This window comes from Akebia trifoliata, chromosome 15, assembly GCF_017979445.1.
Source record: "Akebia trifoliata isolate Shusen 1 chromosome 15, ASM1797944v1, whole genome shotgun sequence".
In the NCBI taxonomy this organism is placed as follows: domain Eukaryota; kingdom Viridiplantae; phylum Streptophyta; class Magnoliopsida; order Ranunculales; family Lardizabalaceae; genus Akebia; species Akebia trifoliata.
Genome location: NC_141389.1, coordinates 29,131,612 through 29,151,510, shown reverse-complemented (window position 1 = coordinate 29,151,510; position 19,899 = coordinate 29,131,612). Strand labels below are relative to the sequence as shown.

General features: G+C 33.4%; 2 protein-coding genes across 2 annotated transcripts; both read right to left on the bottom strand.

The window, feature by feature from the left end:
* Positions 1-1,136: 1,136 nt before the first annotated feature.
* Positions 1,137-6,385, bottom strand: LOC147385141 (methylesterase 17-like). The gene is made up of 4 exons (XM_086426693.1): positions 5,883-6,385; positions 5,591-5,731; positions 3,717-3,827; positions 1,137-1,504 (listed from the first exon to the last, which is right to left on the bottom strand). Exons 1-4 carry the CDS (start codon positions 6,102-6,104, stop codon positions 1,226-1,228), a joined length of 753 nt encoding a protein of 250 aa, XP_086282819.1. The 5' UTR covers positions 6,105-6,385; the 3' UTR covers positions 1,137-1,225.
* A 7,366-nt stretch (positions 6,386-13,751) lies between these two features.
* On the bottom strand, positions 13,752-15,360 carry LOC147385140 (methylesterase 17-like). Its single transcript, XM_086426222.1, has 4 exons — positions 15,041-15,360; positions 14,787-14,927; positions 14,243-14,365; positions 13,752-14,095 (listed from the first exon to the last, which is right to left on the bottom strand). Exons 1-4 carry the CDS (start codon positions 15,311-15,313, stop codon positions 13,817-13,819), a joined length of 816 nt encoding a protein of 271 aa, XP_086282348.1. The 5' UTR covers positions 15,314-15,360; the 3' UTR covers positions 13,752-13,816.
* Between the last annotated feature and the right edge of the window lie 4,539 nt (positions 15,361-19,899).

Sequence of the window (19,899 nt, the reverse complement as noted above, 5' to 3'; positions counted from 1 at the left end):
CTTGGAGGGTGGCTCTAAGGAATTCATTGCTTCGTGAGATTTCAAACACTTGACCTACCCTTCCTGAGAAGCTTATCACTTGGGATTAGGCATTAACTAATTATATCAACGAATTTATGGATGATTTATCGACTAATCTTGTGAGGACATACTTAAAAAATATCTCTAATGATAAGTGAATAATCAAGTTGATACTCTCCATCCAATAAATGATTGAGATGCTAAGGATATCCAAGAAAAATGTATTCCAAAAAATTATGTCAATCCCTAAAAAACTAAGGTTTGATCTCCAAGAAAAATTTATTCTTCTTGTTATATATTTAAACTGTGAAGGAGACCCCCAATTATAGGTCTCAGTTGGTAAAGTCTATAAGTTGGTAGATATAAGTAATGATACCTTAGTCCTGGGTTTAATTCCCACCATCATCGACTTATTGATCTTGTTAAAAAAATAGATTTACTCAATGAAAAAAAAAAAAAAAAATTGAAGAAGATTAATCTCCCATACTTGATAGGCCATGGGCCAGACCTTTATGGTATAAGATTGAGAACTTCTACAATCCCAAATTGACTTGTGTGTCAATGGATGGAATTAGAAGCAATTGAAGATGTTTTTTAAATAAAGGTGTTCGAACTTACGTCCAACTAGTGGATCGGGTGAGCCAGGACATGGACCAAAGCATATGGGTCCTTCTCTTAGGTGGGTGTCAAGTGCAATGCTTGCACATCACACACACCAGGTAAGTGAGGGTACGCCCTTACAGGTGGCCTCGAGGAGGCAGTACTCATACTGGGTATCAAATACACAACCTAAGGACTCTCCCCACTTATTGGATTCGAAATTGCCATTGGGCCAACCCTTGGGGGGGTTAATTTAAAAGATTTTTTTAATTACAAATCAAGGATTTCAACAACTTGGACTTGGATAGATTTAGATATTTTTAAATCGAAAAAACATCAAGTCATAATTTAAATTTTATGTGTCTTGAAACTCCGGAACATAAATGATTTCCTCAAAATATCTTTAGAGTGTCTAGAGATATTTAGGATTATCTCTTTCCAAACATTCTCGATCTTGATTTAACTCCAAACCTTATTGTATGAGATTATTTAATACCATTGTTCTTCTCTATTAATTAAGATAAATTAATACGATGGAATTTCAATCTCAACCGTTGAAAATTTTAAATTACATAAAAGATTTATTGTATTTAATAAGAAACCTCTAGATACACTGATTAGAAGCAGCAACTTTAACCATTATGCCAAAGAGCACAAATGGAGCAGAAAATTGCGGGTTATGATCACTTTCTATAACAAACACATCGGACGGTGGCCACCTCTTTATCATCGAATCTTGCTGATTAGGCTTCATAACATTGTCGTGTAATGTCTTGATGTAAACACGTGTCACCTTATCAACGTCCTTTCCTTCAGTGAATCGTCCACCTAGTATCGCCTTAATAGGTCCTCGCTTCGAGAGCATCGAAGCCAAAGTCACGTCCTGAACCCAACCAACCAAACATTCTAAGAAGGATTAAGAAGATGTTTATGTAGAATGTTGTCTAAAGAGATTAAAACACATCGAAACTCCTAACTAAGCCATTTTCTATATTGCATGCAGTCCAATATTTTATTATCTTCCAACTAAACTGATAACTTAATCTGGATTGATTTGGTTTGGTTTAGAATAAATTATTATTTAATTCTAGGTTAAGAAAATGTAGAACTGGTAATTTTGATTTGGTTCTTAATTCAAGGTCTTTATAGAACCAAATCAAACCAAACCAAACTAAGAATTGAACCCTTATCAGTCATCTAAAAGGATTTATGTCCCATACTAAAATTAAAAACTCTGAAGGAAAAAAAATAATAGTCGTCATAATCAGACTACCCCACGTGGCAAACTCAATTGACTACTTGGCTTGATAAGTTCGAAAATTGTAGATCTGTGCTTCTTGGGATACACAATTCCCTCGAGATACGATTTTTAATGGGAAAGTGCAGCCATATATCCCGAGGAGTGCAAATCTACGATTCCCAAACTTGTCATGTCAGGATAGTCAATTAAGTTTGCCACGTGAGGTAGTCAGATTATAACGATTCAAAAAATTTAGGGCCTGTGTGGATTGACTTCTCTAAGTACTTCTGACTTTTGCGGGGAGTCAGAAGTACTTTAAAGGTGTTTGGATAAATAACTCCTGGAAAAAACTACTTTACTGTGGAGTCATTTTAGTACTTTTTCACGGAGTACCAATGATGCTATTTCTCTAAACTACTCTTGCGCGGAGCCACAAAATATTGTCAAAATGACGAGATTAAGATAAGTATGCCCCTCATAAATTTTGAAAATTATAAATCTACTATCAAAAAGGCAATTAGAATAATATTATATTACTATTCATTGATATGGTGGTAGCCTTTTGGTGTAACATTTGGGACAAATATACCCCTCATAAATTTTGAAAATTACAAGCATACCCTAAAAATGCAATTGCAGTAATACTATATTACTATCTATTGATGTGGTGGTAGTTTTTTGATGTAGTATTTGGGACAAGTATGCCCCTCATAAATTTTAAAAATTACAAGTATACCCTCAAAAATGTAATTAAGTAATATTTTATTATTATCCATTGATGTGGTGGTAGCCTTATAGTATAGCATTTGAATTTGGATTTCTTGCTCTCCCAATTGCTCACTCAATGATTTATCCATGAGCATTCCAACCATAGTTGAAATTTTCTTATTGCAAGATTGATGTGAATAATTACACATAAATTTACTATCCATTGATTTGGTGAAAGCTTCTTCATATTTTTAGTGGTTGTATATATTTGCTCACAATATCTTATATTTGTTTATAATTGTTGGGTGTTTATATTAGTTTTTATGAATAAAAACCATAACTTTTATTTCTTTTGAAGAATAATTTGTAGAGTTATAATGTTAAAAATAGTAACTGATACTTATAAGGGCATTTTGATTATTTTAACAAAATCCAAAATAGTTTCCAAACACAAAACTCTATCAAAAGTACTTCTGACAGTACTTTTCAGAACCTGCATCCAAACACACAATAGTTATCCACCTACTCCAGACAGTACTTCAAAAAGTACTTATGAAAGTACTTATATTCTAAGTACTTTTGGCTCCTGTATCCACACGGGCCCTTAGCTTCTTGTGTCTCTCTTTTTCTTTTCTTTCTTTCCTTTGACTTTTTTTTTTTATTGTGCTTACTAAGGTAGGAGTTTGGACATAGATAAATAACTTATTTTATAAAATATTTCTTTTTTATTTTTTCATTAAGATATACGTTGCTTTCTAGTCATTTTATAAGATATTGGCAACCCATAGAACCGAACCAAAACAACCTTATCTTGATTTGGTTTTATTCGGTTCTATGGACAATTCGATTCGATTTTTGTTCTTATTTGATGAAATCGACTTTGATCAGTTCAGTTTTGATTTGACCTCAAATCGAGAACAAAGTTGCAACCCTATTGCATCCTATAGGAACTAAGCCGAATCGGCCCATTGATAGCCCTACTTCAGATCCACCATGACATCATTTGAACATTGAAGTCAACAAATCTTATCGAATGATGAAAAATCGATCATCCATCAAAAAACAAATTTCACATGAAGGATCAAAGTAATAGACCCATCATCTTTATTCTAATATGTTGTTAGTGATTAACATCTTATAATTTTACCTCAAGAGGACACATCTCGTAACCGATATTTCGCTTAAATTCCTTCTTAATAGAGGAGTTGGTTTGAGACTGATTGGATCCGCGTTCAAACGTCAATGATTCTGGAACACCCTGTTTAACAACATATTAAGACTAAAAAAATAAAAATCTAATCTTGAAGAGAAAATGATCATCAAACTTTAATCTTTAAGACGTTGGTAGTAATTTAGTTTGATGCAACCAGAACTACAAAATCAATGGTGATGCACAAAAGCAGAATATTGCTGGTCCTGCAATTATGACGTAACAACCACCTGACAAAAAGTATCAAAATTGTTAAAACAACGTGTTAATCTGACTATTCACGTGGCAATCTCAATCGATTGCTCTGACGTGATAAGTTCATAGTATATCTGCACTCCTAGAGATACAAGACTGCACTTCCCCATAAAAAAAAAATGTATTTCGAGGGAATAGTGTATCTCAAGAAGCGTATATTTACGATTCTCGAACTTATCATGTTAGGTAATCAATTGAATATCCCACGTGGAATAGTCAGATTATCACGACTCTTATTAAAATCCTCAAACGAGGTTCATTAGTACATAGTTGCTATGATCATACATCTTAAACTGTCAATCTATCATCAAAGGAAAAATGAACGCTTGAGATGGAAAGATGTTAACTTGACTAAGGGTGCAGTTAAGACTTTGGCCATGTGGGGGCAATTAAGAGTGTACAAAATTTTGTGAGGGATTCTTAGAGTGAAAAAAAAAATTTATGAGGGCAGTTAAGAGAATTTTTTTTTTATGAGGGCAATAGTGGCACCGTTAATATTTGTCATAATAGCTCATTAATCAATGTAACTTTTAAATTCTTGTGGGAGCACTTACCCCCACATCCCCTGAAAATTACATTTGCAGAAAGAATAATGATGAAAGCCCACAGTTTTAATATGCGGTTGGGTACATGGATGACGTGACCAGGGAACATAATTGCAAATCTTTTTCTTGTGCCTCCCGATGAAAAAGATTTATGATCTGTGCTCTTGCCACGTCAGTCATGTATCAAAATCACATGTATTCATCACGACTCCTATAGGAATCATTTCTCATCTATAAGACGTTTCGTAGGATGCAAAGAGCCCAACGTGATTGTACATTAGAAAAATAACCATGCATTTACGTTTTGACACATATGTTATTGTTGACACCTACCACTATTATCTTTTTGCCTTTTATCGTAGATCAGAACATGAGAGGTTTATCCAACAATCCTAAATGTTCCATTTTTATTAAAAAAAACTCTTTGAGAGTTCTCACAGCTTGAACGATATTTTACTCTATGAAGTTTGTTACCTATCAAACCTTGAAGTAGGGATCGAAGTCATAAAATTCAAATTGATGATGTTAATTTGTTACTTAACATATCCTGGAGTGGATCATAACCGCATCAATTTGTTGTATTTAAAAATATGATCTGATGGTACAAGATTGTAAAAGACAAAATTTTAAGAATTTTCTATAAAAAAATAAAATTTTAACGATGAATTTTAATTTCAGATTTGAGAGTTCAGTAGTCATCAATTTTCAATCGCGTCAATTAACTTTAAAAATAATATTTATATATTTTTTTAATAGAATATGAGCTTTACAATAAAATCTAATAGGATGTAGTGTTAAATTCACAACTTAATAATTCAGGTGGGCCCAACAACTATTAATAAGATTTTTAAGTCAGCCTTACCAGCCTGATTCATAAAAAAAAAATCGAGTTTAAAAAAAAAAAAAAAATTGCAACGGATAGGTCTGTCGGATAAATCTCTCTCAAAAAATATATATATTTTTCTTTTAAAGAAGAAAAAAAGAGGAGAGAGAAATAGTTGAGATGATTACATCTTTAAAATCCTCATCAGTCCAGAATCCTAATCGCAACATGGTTGCTCCAATGAAGATGGCGAGATGGATTTTCTTCCCAAATTCGTTAATTGCATGAGTAAGACTCAGACCTCCAGCACTGAATCCAACCAAAATTACCTGATTTTAAAATATAAAATAAAAATATAGATCAAAAGAAGAAAATAAATAGTTTCGGAAGCTTTTTGGAAGAAAAAATATTTTCCTGTCTCATATAAATAAGAATTGCATGAAAGCTTAGAACATAAGTTTCAGAGAGAGAGAGAGAGACCTTTTGATGATCTGGAAGGGAAGACAAGGTGTCCATTAAAGGCTTATTGTAGTCTTCGAAGGTGAGAAGGAGATCAGGATCAGATGGATCGATACCAGCACTCTTAAGGTCGACACATGTCACCTTGTACCCACTACTCTCCATAAGGCACCGAACTTTGTACCAACTCCACGCTCCACCACCAAAACCATGTACCAGAACGAAGTGAGGCGTTGAGGCCATTCTCTCTCTCTATCTCTCTCTCTCTCTCTCTCTCGTGTGGACTGAAGAGGAGTGGTTTCTTGGAGATTCTTACCTGGCTTATATAGAGGCTTTCATGGGTAGGTGGGCTGACGGAATAATCAAAGAATCGTGATTATCTGACTACCCCACGTGGCAAACTCAAATCGACTTCCCTGACATGACAAGTTCGAAACCATAGATCTGAACTCCTCGGGATACACGGCTACACTTCTATAAAGAAGTGTATCTCAAGGGAATCGTGTATCTTGAGGAGCATGGATCTACGATTGTCCGAACTTGTCGCATTACTTAGTTGATTGAGTATGCTACGTGAGGTAGTCAGATTATCATGATTCTTAATTAAAAGACTGCTGATTTTGTAACTCATTCTGATAGGGTGACTCAAAAACTCATCGACATGGCATGGGCAAAGAATTGTAGATTTTGTCCCTCGGGATACACAACCGACCTATCATTTACAGTTGTGTATTCTTATGATACAAGTGTGTATTCCTAACCCAACTCATTAGTCTAATAAAAGCATGCTATCAAGTTGAGTTACAAAATCATTAGTCTAATAAAAATGTGTAATGATTTTCTAACCCAACTCCAATAGAATAACTCATAAACTCACTGACGTGGCATGTGCAAGAAACTCAGATTTTTCTTCGGGATACACAACTACAAATCTCCATAAATATGTACAATTATGTATCCCGAGGGAAAAAAATCTACGGTTTTTACACATGCCACGTAAGTGAGATTTTGAGTTATTCTTCTAAGTTGAGCTAGAAATCAGCACTCAATTAAAATAGGAGTGCTGATTTTTAAACTCAACCTGATAGGGAAACTCATTGACGTGGTAGGTGTAAGAATCATAGATTTTTTCCCCCTCAGGATACACAACTACACATATTTATGGGGGTTGTGCAATTGTGTATCCTGAGGGGGGAAATCTACAATTCTTATAGAGTACACGTCAGTTGAGTTACCCTACCAGGTTGAGTTATAAATTCATTACATTTAAAATAGAGAACCGATTTTCTAACTCAATCTAACAGAATAACTGAAAAACTCATTGACGTGCAGTTGTGTATCTTGAGGAAAAAGATCTACGCTAGCACATGCCACGTCAATGAGTTTTTGAGTTATTCTTTCAGATTGAGTTAGAAAATTGGCATTCTTAAAATAAGAATAATGATAAAATGACTATAAATTCATTACATTTAAAATAGAGAACCGATTTTCTAACTCAATCTAACAGAATAACTCAAAAATTCATTGACGTGCAGTTGTGTATCTTGAGGAAAAAAAATCTACGGTAGCACATGCCACGTCAATGAGTTTTTGTGTTATTCTTTCAGATTGAGTTAGAAAATTGGCATTCTTAAAATAAAAATAATGATAAAATGATTAAAAAGTCTCAAATATACTCAACTTGTCACGCCCGAAATCCCAACACGAATCCCTATGATTCATCGGTTAGAATCTCGAGGTGTGAGGTAATCAATCACACAATTTGACAGAACATTCATAAATAATAATACTTATGAAAAGAAAATATACGCAGCGGAATAAACATTTAACTAACATCTATACGAGAGTCTAGAGTAAACAGAAGAAAATCGACAAACACTGATATAAGTCAAGATCTTTAATCTCATAATTCATCAGGTTACAAAAATTTCTAAACTACCATGTTTCTTATCTACAACCAAAAACCGCTAAGATCCTCTACTAGTCCTCAAAGACATGGCGGCGGCAAGACATCAATCTGATCTTCCTCGAGGACCTCCTCAAAAGACTCCTTAAAGAACGGTTCTTCAAAAGTTGAATAATCTGAAAGGGGAAGGATAGGGTGAGTAACAGGGGAATGTTACTCAGCAGGATGAACGCCGTTCTAACAACGAGTCATACATGCACGAGTAATCAGTTGAACAGTTAAATAATGTAAGTTTTTCATAATGTAACATACGATAAATGTCTAAGCATATTTAATAAACAGTTAAATAATTTCAAACTATCATTTCTATCATTTAAAGTAACCTATGCATCTTTCAAATAAAAACATCTATCAAACATCACAAAATAAGAAAAGATACATAATAAGAACATGGCGGTGTAATCGATAAGAGAGTAGAGGAACACGTCGATATAACCGCCTCGGCTATGGCAATATGATATTCCAAACTTAACCTCCAATGTGGAATCCCATCGTTATAATCTGATTTTGTGGTCGGTCTAGCATACTACGGTTGGATGACCATTTATCCGGCTCAGACTGGCCGTTGACCAAGAACCCAATACTGAGTTCAACTAACGGTAAGGTCGACCGTTTGACGATTACAGACTAATAGTGATCACTAACTAGCCCAGGAGACCCCTCGCGTCGAAGCCTATCAAGAGGCAATGCATGTGAACCCCGCCTAGCTCTACACTATACAGAGACTGCCTTTGCACACAACGTTCCCCAGAAAATAAGTAGGAGAAATTTCCGGATTTCATAAGCTGTAATATGCTCTAAGGTATCCCATACTACCGAAGAGCATATGACATCTAGTGTTATCCTAGATTGACTCGCCGCTTCCGGATACACAGCAACGCGTCACTCTTTATGGGTTTTCTACAAACCTTTACTGGTAAACAAAATAATTTATTTTGTATATAATATATCATTTCTTTTAATCGAAAATACAAACAAAATCTGGTAGTGCCATCCAGTGACAGTTATCTGTCATATCCATCCATCAACCATCTCATCCCTCTATCTATCTATCACGTTTTACGTGGCATGGCCACTACGTAGAACTGGAGGCACTGTCCCATCAATCAATCGAGAACATATGTTCTCTCTATTCATCCATCAATTAAATCGATCAATCTATCATCTAATTTCCTACATATCTATTAAAGTAATTCGAAATGTATAAAGCATCAACCAATTCCATTCGATGGTTTTGGTTGAGTCAAGAGACTCGAAAACAAAGATAAAATCATAAGACATAAAAGCTGAAAATCTATGCAAATTTAACTAAGTGTTGAAAAATAATTTTTCAAAGTCGAAATTGAAAACGAACTATTTATTTATTTATTAAAGAACTTAAAGTAATACTCATTTGTTTTTAATGAAATAAATGTAGGAAATGGGTATACATACTATATGGAAGCAACACAAAACAAATTAGAACCAAACTCAACATTCGGATACTTTTCTGAATTGCTGATTTTTCGTCGAAACTCGACCAAAATCGATCCAAATATCATATTAACTATAAAATGATTATATTACATCAAATGAACTAAAACCAATCATAAATAAGCAAGCAAACATGATTCAAATCGTTCAAATATGTATAAACTTAATGAAACGATCGATTTATCAACAATCACATTGATTTTCTATGAAATTATTGCATAACTAGAAGGTAGAAGGGAAGGCAACCTACATCAAGCTATTTTCAACGGTTGAATGGACTTTAAAATCGTCTCCGGCCAATCTCCAAAATTTTCTTCCGGCGAAAATCGGATTTCTTTGCGTCCACGCGTAACCCTCGGCGAGAGGAACAACTTTCCTTCTTGCGCCTAAGCTCGGATCGTTCTCGTTTAGTGTAGATCTGAGTTTCAAATATTGAAGGAAAAGGGTTGAGATTTGTTTGGAGAGGAGAATAAGAAAAATCTGATTTTTCTAATAGAATTTAGATATTTATATCACTTAAGTTGGGACATACTTGTCATTTTGGGAATTGTTTTTCCCAAATGCCGAATTGGACAAACTTATACTCTATTTCGGGTGATTTTTCGACACGAATCTAATGATATGATCGGTTTCCTCAAATTACGTCTCTAAGGTGTCATTTACCTATTGTAAAATATCTAATACGAAACTCGAGGATTTGATAACTTTTAGATCAATGCACGGATCTAAATTTTTTTTCTCGAGATACATTTTAGGATTTTCAGGTCATTACACAACTAATCATAGATTTATCGGGCAGGCCTACTTGTTGCAATTTTATTACAAAAAATCCCTTATCAAGTTTGTTACTAGACTAGCGATTAACTTATTTGGATTTCAAATCTTACTAAGGAATATGTTGGGCTCATATAGATTATCAAATTTACAATCTAATACTAGAACCTTTTAGATTTCATGGAAAAACTCATATTCAAAAAGAAAAAAAAAATCTTTTTGATCTTATCTAAGGTGTTGAAAATGGATGGCTACCAAACTCTCAATATAAAACTAAAATTCAACGGTGAAAATTAACTTTTTGTTTTATATTTTATTTCCCAAAGTTCTTAGAATTTTGTCCTTTATAAACCTGTGATATCAGATCATGTTTTTGGATGCCACAAATTGATGTTGTTAGGACCCACTATAAAGATGAAATAGCAAGGGGCTGGCTAATTGAGGAGATTGAACCATCTTATATCGAAGTGGTTAAGGGCTCGATTCCTTGAGGAGGCCGTACCACCCTATGAGGTAACGAGTGAAGGGGTTGGCTCCAAAGGAGGTTGAACCATCTTATGTTAACAAATGAAGGGGTTGACTCCAAACGAGGCCGAACCACCTTATGATATGAATGAAGGGGTTGACTCCAAAAAGAGGCCGAAGTACCTAATGCAATAAGTGAAGGGGTTGGCTCCTTAGGAGGATGAACCACATGTGAATAACGATTGGAAAGGTTGGATCCCTTTGTAGTCAAACCGATTGAGGTATATATGAGTTTTTGATGGGTCAGATTCATTGGGTATTCGAACCATTTATATAATTTGGTTTAGATCAGGTTGAACTGAATTTGAATGTTTTGATTTGACAACTTTACTAATCTCAAAGAGTGTGAGTTGTTTTAATTCCTACAATTTAGGCAAAGAGGATTCTGAATCATGAAAATTAATTTATCTAATCTAATTTTGACATTCCTAAATTAATGTCAAGATTATTTGATCCTTATACATTTGGGTCCATTAGTGTGAAGGTATTGTGGTTCATATGAAGATTAATGTACGATTATTTTCATTCTTCTAGTTTTTTAACCTAATTATTCTCATTTTACATCTCTTGTAAAAAATATCTTTGATTTTTCTTCCCCAAAAATTCATTATGCTCAAATTTTCAAAATATCTTAATTTGTTCTTGAGGTTTATAAGATGAGGACATAGAATCTAGAGGTTGAAGATGAGGGTAAACAGTTTTAACCTAAAGGCTGAAGATTTTTAGGAGAAAATTAAGGGTTGTCGGTTATAGGTTGGACACCAAGGTCTTTTTTTGTAGTCTCTCAATGAAGAAAGAGGTCAATGGGGGCATAAACAAAAGATATAATACTACGTGAAAAAAGGGTATAATATTCTCTTTTTTCGTGTGTGTATGGTCACTCCAAAAATGGCTTAAATAAATGAAAAATTTTGGGTTGGTAGGACAGGTCCATCTAATAAATGTGAGAGTAAACTGGTATCGTTCATAAGGAGCACAAGCCAACATGTGTGTGACATCTGGATCCCAATCTCATCTTCATTGCCAAAAACATTACTAGATCTTTTATGTTTCCTTTCATTTGCATTCATTGCTGTCCCTTTAGGTATCATTTAGCAAAGTCTCTTGGGCCACTTACCAATAATTACATAAACATAAAAAATCAACCTGATTGATGATTACAACTGTTGAAAACTTCACTATAGGTTCTATCATGTAGAGTTGAGTACAACTGTGTAATATAAATGGTTATTATTGGAGAAAATAAAATATAAAAAAAATTCTAACTATTATGCTGAGTTGACATAACTATACAAGGTTCTTATGTGTTAGAGCATATTTTTAAGAATAACGCTGAAGTGACTTCAAGATTGTTCCACGTATGGCACATCCTGACGTGAAAGTGTGTAGGAATCATAGATGTTTTTCATTGATTCTTACATACTTTCACGTCAAGATGTGTCATACGAGGTATAATCTTGAGGTCACTCCATCACGACTCTATTTTTAAATTCTCAAATAATAATAATAATGATAATATCAAAAGGGGCCATGATTTTCAAACTCGATTTCGCATCTCATTTCGTCCATGCCAGATATTAAATTGTCTCTGATGAGTTTTTCGATACTTTTGACACGTCTCGTTCAAAAAAATGAAAAATGAATAGGAGTTCTATATCTCATATGAAAATTTGACTTGTCCGTCTGTCTTATCCATGCCTGATATCGAGACGACTCGGATGATACATCTCGGTCTTGAACGAGTTTGGAAATCATGATAGTGGCTCCTACAAAAATTGGATAAAATCTTGAAGCTTTACATTGATGATCATAAAGACATTTGACCCAATCATCATAGGAATAAACGGAAGGAGAGAAAGAATTGGACAGATAGTGGAGCCCATCATTGGTCATATCTTTCACACATATGAGAATTATATTAATGGTTTTGTCAAATATAAGTATTGAAGGTTCCAATTCACAAATAATTCTATACTAAGTGCCAATTCATTGGTTTAACCTTATCCATCTTAACTTTATGAAAGAGACCAACTACTAATTTGATTTGAAACAAGTATAACATTCTTTGTAATAGAGATCAATTGTTAATAGGTTCTTTCACCATCTCCATCCACGTTCTTTTAGAAATAAATTTAAAGTCTTCATTTTCTGACTCCCCCTCTACTCTCCTGATGTGGTATGTGCATAGAACCATATATGTTTTCTCAGGATACACATCTTTACATATTCATTGGGATGTGCAGTTGTGTATCCCAAAGAGAAAATCAATGGTTCTATGCACATGCCACATCAAGAGAGTAGAGGGGGAGTCAGTTATCATTATTCATAAATTTATGGGGCATGGATAATGAGAAATGTTGGATGGGCTTGGGCCAATGGGGGAAATACATGTAGCCTTTCTTGGGCCATATCTTCGCTCAAATACAGTTGGGCCATGCTAGATGTGGTTCTAGCCTTGGACGTGAAAACTTTGGCCTCGTACCCAATAAGGATGCAACTTGGTCCGGTTCAAACCGGGTACTGAATCAAATCGAGAGCTTTGGGGTGATTTGGTTCGGTTTAGAACAAGTTGTGGATTGGTTTCGGATTACAAAAATGGAGAACTGATTAATTTGGTTCGGTTTTCGGATCAAGCTTGTATAGAACCGAACTCTTATGCAATAAATAAATATATATTTGTATATAATAATTATTATGAATTATTTTAGGAGTTAGGACATAGATTAATAATCTTTTATGAATAATCTAATGACTTTTTATAGATAGATTAGTAATTTATTGTATGAAATTTTATATTTATTTTTTCATTAAACAATATAACTTACAATTTATAGAATATTAGCCACCATAGAATCAAACTGAATCAAACCAACTTTAGTGTGGTTTGGGTTGGTTTGGTTCCTATGGAATTTGATGAAATTTTTATTTGAAATTATTTAATGAAATATATATTTATTTGACTCACCAAAATCAAATCAAATCGTCAAGTTAAACTCCATTGAGTCATTGGAGATTGGTGAGTTTTTTTAGTTTGGAATCTTACGAGTGGGTTATTAAACTGAGGGCCATTGTTCTTCTCCATATAATTGATTTCATACTCACTAGATACTAACTTATCTACGATAGAATTTCAATCTCAGCCGTCGAAAATATTAAGTTTATGAAATCTTTATTATAAGTCTATTAAAACTTTATTATATTGGATACAGAACAAGTTCTAGATACACTGATTAGAAGCAGCAGCTTTGATCAGCATACCAAAGAGCACAAAGGGAGCAGAGCATTGCGGGTTGTGATCACTCCTGATAACAAACACATCTGACGGTGGCCACCTCTTTATCATCGAATCTTGCTGTTCAGGTTTCATAACATTGTCATGAATTGTCTTGATGTAGACACGTGTCACCGTATCAACATCCTTTCCTTGGATAAAGCGTGCACCAAGTAAAGCCTTAATCGGTCCTCGCTTCGAGAGCATCGAACCCAAAATCACATCCTGTACCCCACCAAACAAATCATATCAAATGATCAAAGATCAATCACCAATCACCAATCCAAATATAGCACATGGAGGATCATGGGTACGAGGCCCATCATATTTATTCTAATATGCTGTTAATGATTAACATCTTAGTTTTGTTACCTCTAGAGGACACATCTGGTTACCGATCTTGCCCATAAGTTCCTTCTTAATAGAGGAGCTTGTTGGAGGCTGATCCGACCCGAGTCCAAACCCTAAATCAAACAACGATAAATCTGGAACACCCTATTTGAAATCAAATAAAGGAAAAAAAAAAAAAAAAAATCAAATCTTTGTAGAAATTTTGAGGTACAAAATCAGCACTAAAAAAACAGTTGGTGAATTATCATTTCGTGAGTTAAATTTAAAGAATTTACAATTCCGGCTTACTGTTTGTTTTAATTACCAAAACGTGAACGATAACGAATTTGGAGGTTTTGAAGTGATTATTTTGAAGATTTAAAGTGAATAATTTTAATTTGTCACTTTAAACCTGCAAAATTATCATTTTAAACCTCTCAATTTGTTATTGTTCACGTTTTGGTAATTAAAATGAACAGCGAGCGAGAATCGTAAATTCATCAAAAATTGATCACTTTTTTGTAAATATCCTTTTAAAAAAATTAAAAATTAAAAATTAAAAGAGAGAAATAATAGAGACGATTACATCTTTAAGATCTTGGTCAGTCCAAAACCCTAATGGTAACATGGTCGCAGCAATGAAGATAGCTAGATCGATTTTCTTCCCAAATTCGTTAATGGCATGAGTCACACTTAGACCTCCAGCACTGTGTCCAACCAAAATTACCTGAAAATTTAAAAATTCAAATCAAATGATGAAAATAAGTTATTTTGGAAGATTTTTTTTCTAGAAAAAAATATTTCTCTGACCCATGTAAATGAAAATTTTATGAGAGAGACCTTTTCATTGTCTGGCAAGGAAGACAAGAAGTCCATTAATGGACTATTGTAGTCTTCGAAGGTGAGAATAAGATCAGGATCAGATGGATCAATACCAGCACTCTTAAGGTCAAGACATGTGACCTTATACCCACAACTCTCCATTTGACATCGAATTTTGTACCAACCCCATGCACCACCACCTAGACCATGCACGAGGACAAAGTGAGGTGTTGGGGGTATTTTCGTCATTTTCATCTCATCCACTCTCTGATCTTCTGAAGCTGTTGACATATTTCTTACTCTCTTTCTCTTTGATTTCTCTTTCTTAAGCGAAGAATGAGTCTGTTGGACATTCTACCTCTTCATATAGAAAGGCTTTGGGGTTTGGTGGAGGAGGGGTTTTAAATAATTTTAAATACTTGAAGAATAAAATATAGGATAATGTTGAAGTAACATTAAAATGTATATCGATCGTATATTCTGATGTGGTGGTGCACAAATAATCATAGATGCCTTTCATCGAGATACTAGTGAAAAGCATTTCTGGTTATGCATGCACCACCACATTAGAGTGTTAGAATTGATGTACATTTTAATGTTATTCTCGACTCTAAAATATAAAGAGAATCCTAAAATAAATCTTTATAATAAAATATAATTAAAGTCAATCCTAAAATAGATCTTTAGATATTGAGATTTGCCATCAATAGCTAACAAGTAAGAGGTACAACTAGGGTTGTCTACGGATGCTTATCGGTTCGAACACATTAATATCCAAACTTGAATTCGAATTCGACGGATGTTCTAAAATCCTATCTGAATTAGAATCTGATTATCCTATCGGATATCAGATAATATCCGATTAAAATTCAAATAATTTGTATATTAAAAAAATATAAATAATAAATAAATAAAATAATATAATATAATATATATTATTTATATAAAAAATGAATCAAATAAAATAATATATATTATATATTATTTCGAATAAGATATTATTGGATTCAAAATGTTAATATCCAAATCCATATTTGATAAGGATTCGAACATATAAAACTATCCAAATTCGAATTTGATATTCGAAATTTTTGAATAATATCTAATTTTTCGAATTCAAATTTGAATCAGAGTCGAATTTTCGACTATCCATTGACACCCTTAGGTAAAATGTGATTTCTTTTGAGACTAAATCTAGAAGAACTGATATATGGTGGGGGCAATGGTAGTTGTTCCCACAAATTTTTTAAAAACTATAAGAATTTATATGTTATTGCGACAGATAACAATGGTAAAAAAAGAAATCCATCGTTTTTACGCCCACAAGAATTTTTAATATTTATAAGGATCTTAATTAGTTTTCGCCACGTATATAAAATCCTGACTTTGCCGCTATCTAAATAGGAATCAAATCAAGGTAGGTTGGTTCCACCAAAATAAAAATAAAAACCAAATCTAATTGCCCTTAAAATCGAACCAAATCAAACTGGATTAAGAGTGATTTGGTTTGATGGATTCCCAATATCCTATAAACCGGCTTGGAAGTACTATATTTTTAATGAAAAATAAATAAATATGAAATATGAAATTTCATATACTAAGTCAGTAAACTATCCCTAAACCATAGGTGCATAGGCCCCCACTATTTATGGATGATTTTTATGATTTTAAGATAAAGTGAATATATTTCATATTTAAACTATAGAAATAGGGACAACAACATGAGATTGAGAAATCTATTTTTGAAAATATTATAAGAAAACAAGATTCTGGATTCTGAAAATTTAATTTATATAATCTGATTTTGACTTTCCTAAATTAGAAAAAGAAGATTGTAGAAGGTGAAGAAAATCTAAACATTTAATTTCAAGATGATTTGATCTTTATGTTCAACTTCTGTAAAAATCCTAACTTGTTCTTGAGGTTTATGATTTGAGGAGATATAATCTAGAGGTTGAAGATGAGACTACAAATTTTATTCAGATTAAAGTTTTTGGTAGAAAAGTAACAGTTGTGGGCTAAAGGTTGGACATATAGACCATATTCAATTAGCCTCTCAAGGGAGACTGGTCAATGAGGCACAAAATAAAGATTTATTCACCCCAAAAAGGTCTTTAAAAACAAGAAGATTAACACATCAAATTTGATGTATTTAACCAACTTCTCTAAATTGTTGGGTTGTGTGATCAGGCCCATCTAAGAATGGCCCCATACCATCCTTTAGGTAACAATTAGCGAAGTCTCATGGGCCCACTTACAAATAATTGTCTAATCAAAGTTGGTAAACCAAGTCATCAAAAATCAATCTGATGGGTGATTTCCGGTTGTGGTGTTAGAGCATCTTTTTAGACCTCCCTTCAAATGGACCGGGTTGAGGTGCGGTGGGCCCAATAAGGGCAGCAAAATTGGGAGAAAACCCAATGCTTTACATCGACGATCATCAGGACTACCAGCCCAATAGTAAATGGAAAGATAAAGAGAATTAGACAGACAGTAAAGTCAATAATAATTGATTTCTTTCACATATCTGATAATTCTCTTAATGGCTTTGTGAAATATAAGTATTGAAGGCTCCAACAATGCTTATATATTAATAGGGAAGAGGAGGGGACATCAACAAGGGAAGGCAAAAATAGGAGGAAACCTCCATGCTTTACATCGACGATCATCAAGACTTTGATAGTGAAGTCAATCATAAGAGTAGGTCAAGAGTTTGAAACCCCATGAGACAATGAAGTCCTAGGGGACGCTCTCCAAGATCAGGTTGACCTGAAGAGTGGGGATACCAACGATAAGAAAACTAAAATAAAAAAAAATGTTTATTATTTCTTTCACACATCAGATACTCTCTTAATGGCCTTGTGAAATATAAATATTGATGGCTCCAATAATGCTTGGATACTGAATAGTGGGGATCCTCGTATTTTTAGACTAATAGAGCTTGTAGAACCAGACCAATGCATTGGTTTTACATCATCCATCTAAGCTTTGTGGAAGTGATCAATTATGTTATTAGTTTGGCATAAGTAGAATGCTCTTTACCAAAAAGGTCAATTGTTAATAGTGGCACTCTATTTGCACCCACCTTTTGACGTACGTGGATCCCCATTAAAAATGACTTTGGGTTCCTCCATTTTTTATAAGAGCTCCGATCACATTTAAAAACAAAAAATCGATTTTGTCTATGGGTTGATGTTGATATAGTTCTTGCAAGATTGAATAATTTTTTTTTAAAACCATATTTAAAATGAGTTTGATTACTCTTGTTTTAATAGTATTGCTTCTTGTGTCACAAAACCCTCGTAGAAATCTTCATGGATGCAAATAAGAAGGATAACATAAAGAAGAAGAATGAATGAATGTATAATGAATTAGAAAGCGAGATGAAGAGCAGAGAAGAAAAAGAAGAAGAAGAGACAAACAAATAGCAAAAGAGAAAGAGAATTTCATATTTGATTGGTTCACTTAAAAATAAAAAGGTTTATTTATTAAAAACTAAGGGTCTGTGTTGATTGACTTTTCTAAATGCTTATGACTCTTGTGGGAGTTACAAGCACTTTAAGGGTGTTTAGATAAATAACTTCCGGAGAGAACTACTTTACTTTGAAGTCATTTTGGTGTTTTTTTATGGAGTACTGATGGTGCTACTTCTCTAAACTTTTCTTGCACGAAGCCATCAAACACCATCAAAATGATGGGATTGGGACTAGTATGCCCTTCATAAAATTTAAAAATTACAAGCCTACCCTTAAAAAGGCAATTGAAATAATATTATATTACTATCTATTGATGTGGTGGTGCCCTTTTGGTGTGACATTTGGGATAAGTATGCCCCTCATAAATTTTAAAAATTACAAGCATACTTTCAAAAATGCAATTAAATAATATTATATTACTATCTATTGATGTTGTGGTATCATTTTAGTATAGCATTTGATGTGAATAATTATACACAAATTTACTATCCATTAATGTGGTGAAATTTTTTTCATATTTTTAGTGATTGTATATATTTACTTATAATATCTTTTATTAGTTTATAATTGTTAGGTGTTTATATAATTTTTTATGAATAAAAATAATAATTTTTATTTCTTTTAGAGTATAATTTGTTATGTTATAATGTTAAAAATATTAAATGATACTTATAAGGGTATTCTAGTTATTTTAACAAAATTTAGAATAGTTTTCAAATACAAAACTCTATTAAAATTAAAGTACTTCTGACGATACTTTTTAAAACCTGTATCTAAACACACAACAGTTATCCACCTACTCCAAACAGTACTTTAAAAAGTACTTATGAAAGTATTTATGTTTTAAATATTTCTAAACACACAATAGTTATCTACCTACTCCAAATAGTACTAAAAAAAATACTTTTGAAAGTATTTATGTTCTAAGTACTTCTGACTCATATAGTCACACAATTGAAAAATACATATACCGTCCTTAGGCGATGTACGATATGAGGTTCAGCTTGAGGTCACTGCACTATTATTCTTATATTATAGGGTATTTCCAAGGTCCAATGATGTTGGACACTCTGTGTCCAACGAATGGTCCACAGCTGTGAATTGCTCAATCACACACATTTGATTCATAGTTGCGGTATATGATCTGCCACAACATCATGAAATATCGAGCCACCGACCTTCTAGAAAACCTGTTGACAAACAATCCTGATCTGGTCAATTGGTCAAAGTTTCATTAAAAATGTAGGTCCCACTATTTTTTACAGGTGTCGTCTCCTTAGCTTTTCTAGAGAAATGTTCCAATGCTACAATGTACCACATCTAGGGTTTTCGATTGGTAACTTTAAATCAAAAAGTAAAAGTTTAATCTACTTCAAGTTTATAAATACTAGCCGTTGCCGC

Bases quoted from the DNA above. Each gene is read 5' to 3' on its own strand.
- LOC147385141 (XM_086426693.1), bottom strand. From the start codon at position 6,104: ATGGCCTCAACGCCTCACTTCGTTCTGGTACATGGTTTTGGTGGTGGA. The intron at 5,732-5,882 runs GTCTCTCTCTCT...TTTTAAAATCAG, and splicing joins CCCTTCCAGATCATCAAAAG to GTAATTTTGGTTGGATTCAG. The intron at 3,828-5,590 runs GTAATCATCTCA...GTTGTTAAACAG, and splicing joins CTGATGAGGATTTTAAAGAT to GGTGTTCCAGAATCATTGAC.
- LOC147385140 (XM_086426222.1), bottom strand. From the start codon at position 15,313: ATGTCAACAGCTTCAGAAGATCAGAGAGTGGATGAGATGAAAATGACG. The intron at 14,928-15,040 runs GTCTCTCTCATA...TTAAATTTTCAG, and splicing joins CCTTGCCAGACAATGAAAAG to GTAATTTTGGTTGGACACAG. The intron at 14,096-14,242 runs GTAACAAAACTA...GGTGGGGTACAG, and splicing joins ACCAGATGTGTCCTCTAGAG to GATGTGATTTTGGGTTCGAT.